Source organism: Hipposideros armiger, unplaced genomic scaffold, assembly GCF_001890085.2.
Source record: "Hipposideros armiger isolate ML-2016 unplaced genomic scaffold, ASM189008v1 scaffold_20, whole genome shotgun sequence".
Lineage (NCBI taxonomy): Eukaryota > Metazoa > Chordata > Mammalia > Chiroptera > Hipposideridae > Hipposideros > Hipposideros armiger.
In genome coordinates, this window is record NW_017731370.1 from 6155636 (window position 1) to 6158756 (window position 3121).

Below are 3121 nucleotides of genomic sequence, written 5' to 3' on the forward strand. Positions count from 1 at the left end.
AGTTGATGCGATATTCCCACAGAGGGCATTTTCAGACTTACCTTTCCCGTTCTGCTTTATTCTTGATGGATTTATCTTGGCTGATGGCTTTGCTATTTTCCATAGAAATCTTAGCCTGGTGTGCTCTCATTTCCTTGCTTTCCCTATGTATTAAAAATAAACAAACAGGGAGGCGGATGGGTGTTAGTGTTTAATGGTACAAAGGTTCAGCTGGAGAAGATGAAAAAGTTGTGGATATGGATGATGGTGATAGTTGCAGAACACTGTGAATGTACTTAATGCTATACACTGAAAATGATTAAAATAATAAGCTTTATGTTATGGATATTTAACTATAATAGAAAAAAAATTCCCCATGTAACAATAGGATTGATTTATTTTTCATTATTGAGCTCACTGAGTTGTTTTGTATCCCATGAAAACAATGGAAGGGGCCCCAATTCATGAGGATGCTTCTCCCTGAGGGCAGTGGGTCACCCAGTGGTGACATAACAGTGATGGACTGGGAAGAGGAGGCATTATGTTTGTCCATAAGATACCAAGCTTTTCCAGCTTTGTCCCACCCTTTTTTGGGATCAGATGGCCTGGAAGGGAGGCAGAGAGACAGAGAGAGAGAGAGAGGGGGGGGGATATTCTAACACTCACATGGGACTTTCCTGTTTCTGACAGTCCATGGGAATGAGGGGAACTAAATGGTTTCAAATAAGCACAAGAAGTAGGAACGAAAAGGATGCTTACATGTGACTGATCGCTGTGAGTGTGCGCACATGACAAAGTCTCATGTTTTTAGATTATTTACATGTACATTAAAGGCACGTAATTCTAAATTGTATTCTAAATACTAAAATGAATATTATTAACAAATAATTTTTTGTCTGTAACCTATGAAGAACTCGAGGCATTGCCTGGAAATGAGTCACGAAGGAGTCAGGCTACCTAAGCAGTGTTTACACATCCGAAGGGACGGGAAACAAGCTAAGTGTACATTGAGGGGTGGCTGGTTAATACGATGTGATAGACACACACAATGGAATACTACTCAGTCATAAAAAAGATGAAATATTGACATTTACAACAACATGGTTGGATCTTGAGAGTATTATGCTAAGTGAAGTCAGGCAGGCAGAAAAGGACAAAAACTCTATGATTTCACTCATATGTGAACTAGAAAGCAAAAAGTAACAAACTAACAAAACAAACTTATAGACAAGAGAATGGTGGTTACCAGAAGGGAAGCAGGGTGAGAGGAGGATTAATTGGGTAAAGGGGTCAAATATATGGTAACTGAAGGAAACTAGATTTCAAGTGGGGAACATACAATAGAGAACACAGATATTGAATTATAATCTATATGTTATTAACTAGTGTTGCTTTAATAAACTAAATTTAAAAAAGGATTTTAAAAAAGAGATGGACAGTGCTGTATCAGAGTTCTTCAGTTTAAGACATTATGGCTACAGAGGCAGGGATATGTGTGTGTATATATATATATATATATATATATATATATATATATATATATATATATTATACAAACTTCTGAGCTCAGGAAAATTGCCCTCAAATTTTTCCATAACTTGTTAGTAAATGAACCATTTCTTTATTCATTCAGTCATTCAACAAACACTTATCAATAACCAAATGTTGCTGATAAGTGTTAAGTAGGCAAGATTTTTTAACCAAGGAGAACAGCTAGAATGGTGAAAAAGAACACAACCTTTCAGAAAAAGCTTAAATGTCACTGTTGCTTTGAAAAATGCCCCTGCCACAGATTTATCTTTTAAGGTAAATTAATAAGTAGGTTATGGTCTCTTCAAATGACTTCCAAACTAATGCAACAATTAGCTTACTTTGTTTTTTCTTTTAGACATTGCCTACTGTTAAGGGCTATTTTTTTTCTTTATTCAGCTACAAAAAAAAAAAAATTAGAAAAGAGTGCCTTATTCTGTGAAATATCTTTGAATAAGAGTAGAAACCTAAAATCTGATATTGCAGCAATGGTCAATGGCAGAGTAATGAACAGGCTTTTCTGTGTACTAANACATTCACCATAATTTTTTATCACACCTCATAGATTTGGGGTCATTGTGTTTTCATTTTCATTTGTCTCAAGGTATCTTCTGTATCTTCCTTGATCTCACTGTTAACTCATTCATTGTTTAGTAGCATATTATTCAGACTTCATATGTTTTTCAGTTTTCTTCTTGTAACTGATTTCTAGTTTCATACCATTGTGGACAGAGGTGCTTGATATGATTGCAGTCTTCTTAAGTATATTGAGAATTGTTTTGTAGTCTAACATGTGGTCTATCTTAGAAAATGTTCCATGTGTACTTGAAAAGAATGTATATTATGCTGTTATGGGGTGAAATGCTCTACAAATATCAACTAAATACTAGTGTGCTACTTAAAGTCACTGTTTCCTTGTTGATTTTCTCTCTGAAAGATCTATCTATTGATATCAATGGGCTGTTAAAGTCCCCTACTATGACTGTATTCCTGTCAACCCCTCCCTTTATATCTATCAATATTTGCTTTATATATTTAGGTGCTCCTATGTTAGGTGCACCAATGTTTACAAGGGTTATATCCTCTTGTTGGATTGGTCCTTTTATAATTTTGAAAAGTCTTTTTTTGTCTCTTATTATCGCCTTTGTTTTAACATCTATTTTGTCTGATATTTTATTTTCATTTGCATGAAATACGTTTTTCTATACCTTTATTTTCAGTCTCCATGTGTCTTTCGATCTGAAATGGATCTCTTGTAGATAGCACATATATGGGTCTTGTTTTCTTATCTATTCAGTTATCCCTATGTCTTTTGATTGGAGTATTTAATCCATTTACATTTAAAGTGATTATTGATAGGTATGTAGTTATTGCCATTTTATTATTCATACTTATGTTAATTTTTCCTCCCTTTTTCTTAAAGAAGTCCCTTTAAATTTTTTTTGTTTTTTTTTTTTAAAGATTTTTTTATTGGGGGCTTGGGGGATGGGAATAGCGCTGGGGAATTGGGGGAAGGGGAACAGACAAGTTGTTGTTCTTTTGTTCTTCAGTCTAGTTGTGGAGGACGTTGCTTCACTGGCCCAAGTTGGCACCATCATTGCGCTCTTCCCAG

At 34.9% G+C, this 3121-nt stretch overlaps 1 protein-coding gene across 1 annotated transcript in view; it reads right to left on the minus strand.

Moving 5' to 3' along the window:
• The window catches only part of PLCB4 (phospholipase C beta 4), a 168515-nt gene that overhangs the window by 20478 nt on the left and 144916 nt on the right, over positions 1-3121 (minus strand). Inside the window, exon 33 of the mRNA XM_019635242.1 lies at positions 42-143. Within this exon, the coding sequence (XP_019490787.1) occupies positions 42-143 (102 nt within the window). The remainder of the gene's footprint in view (positions 1-41; positions 144-3121) is intronic.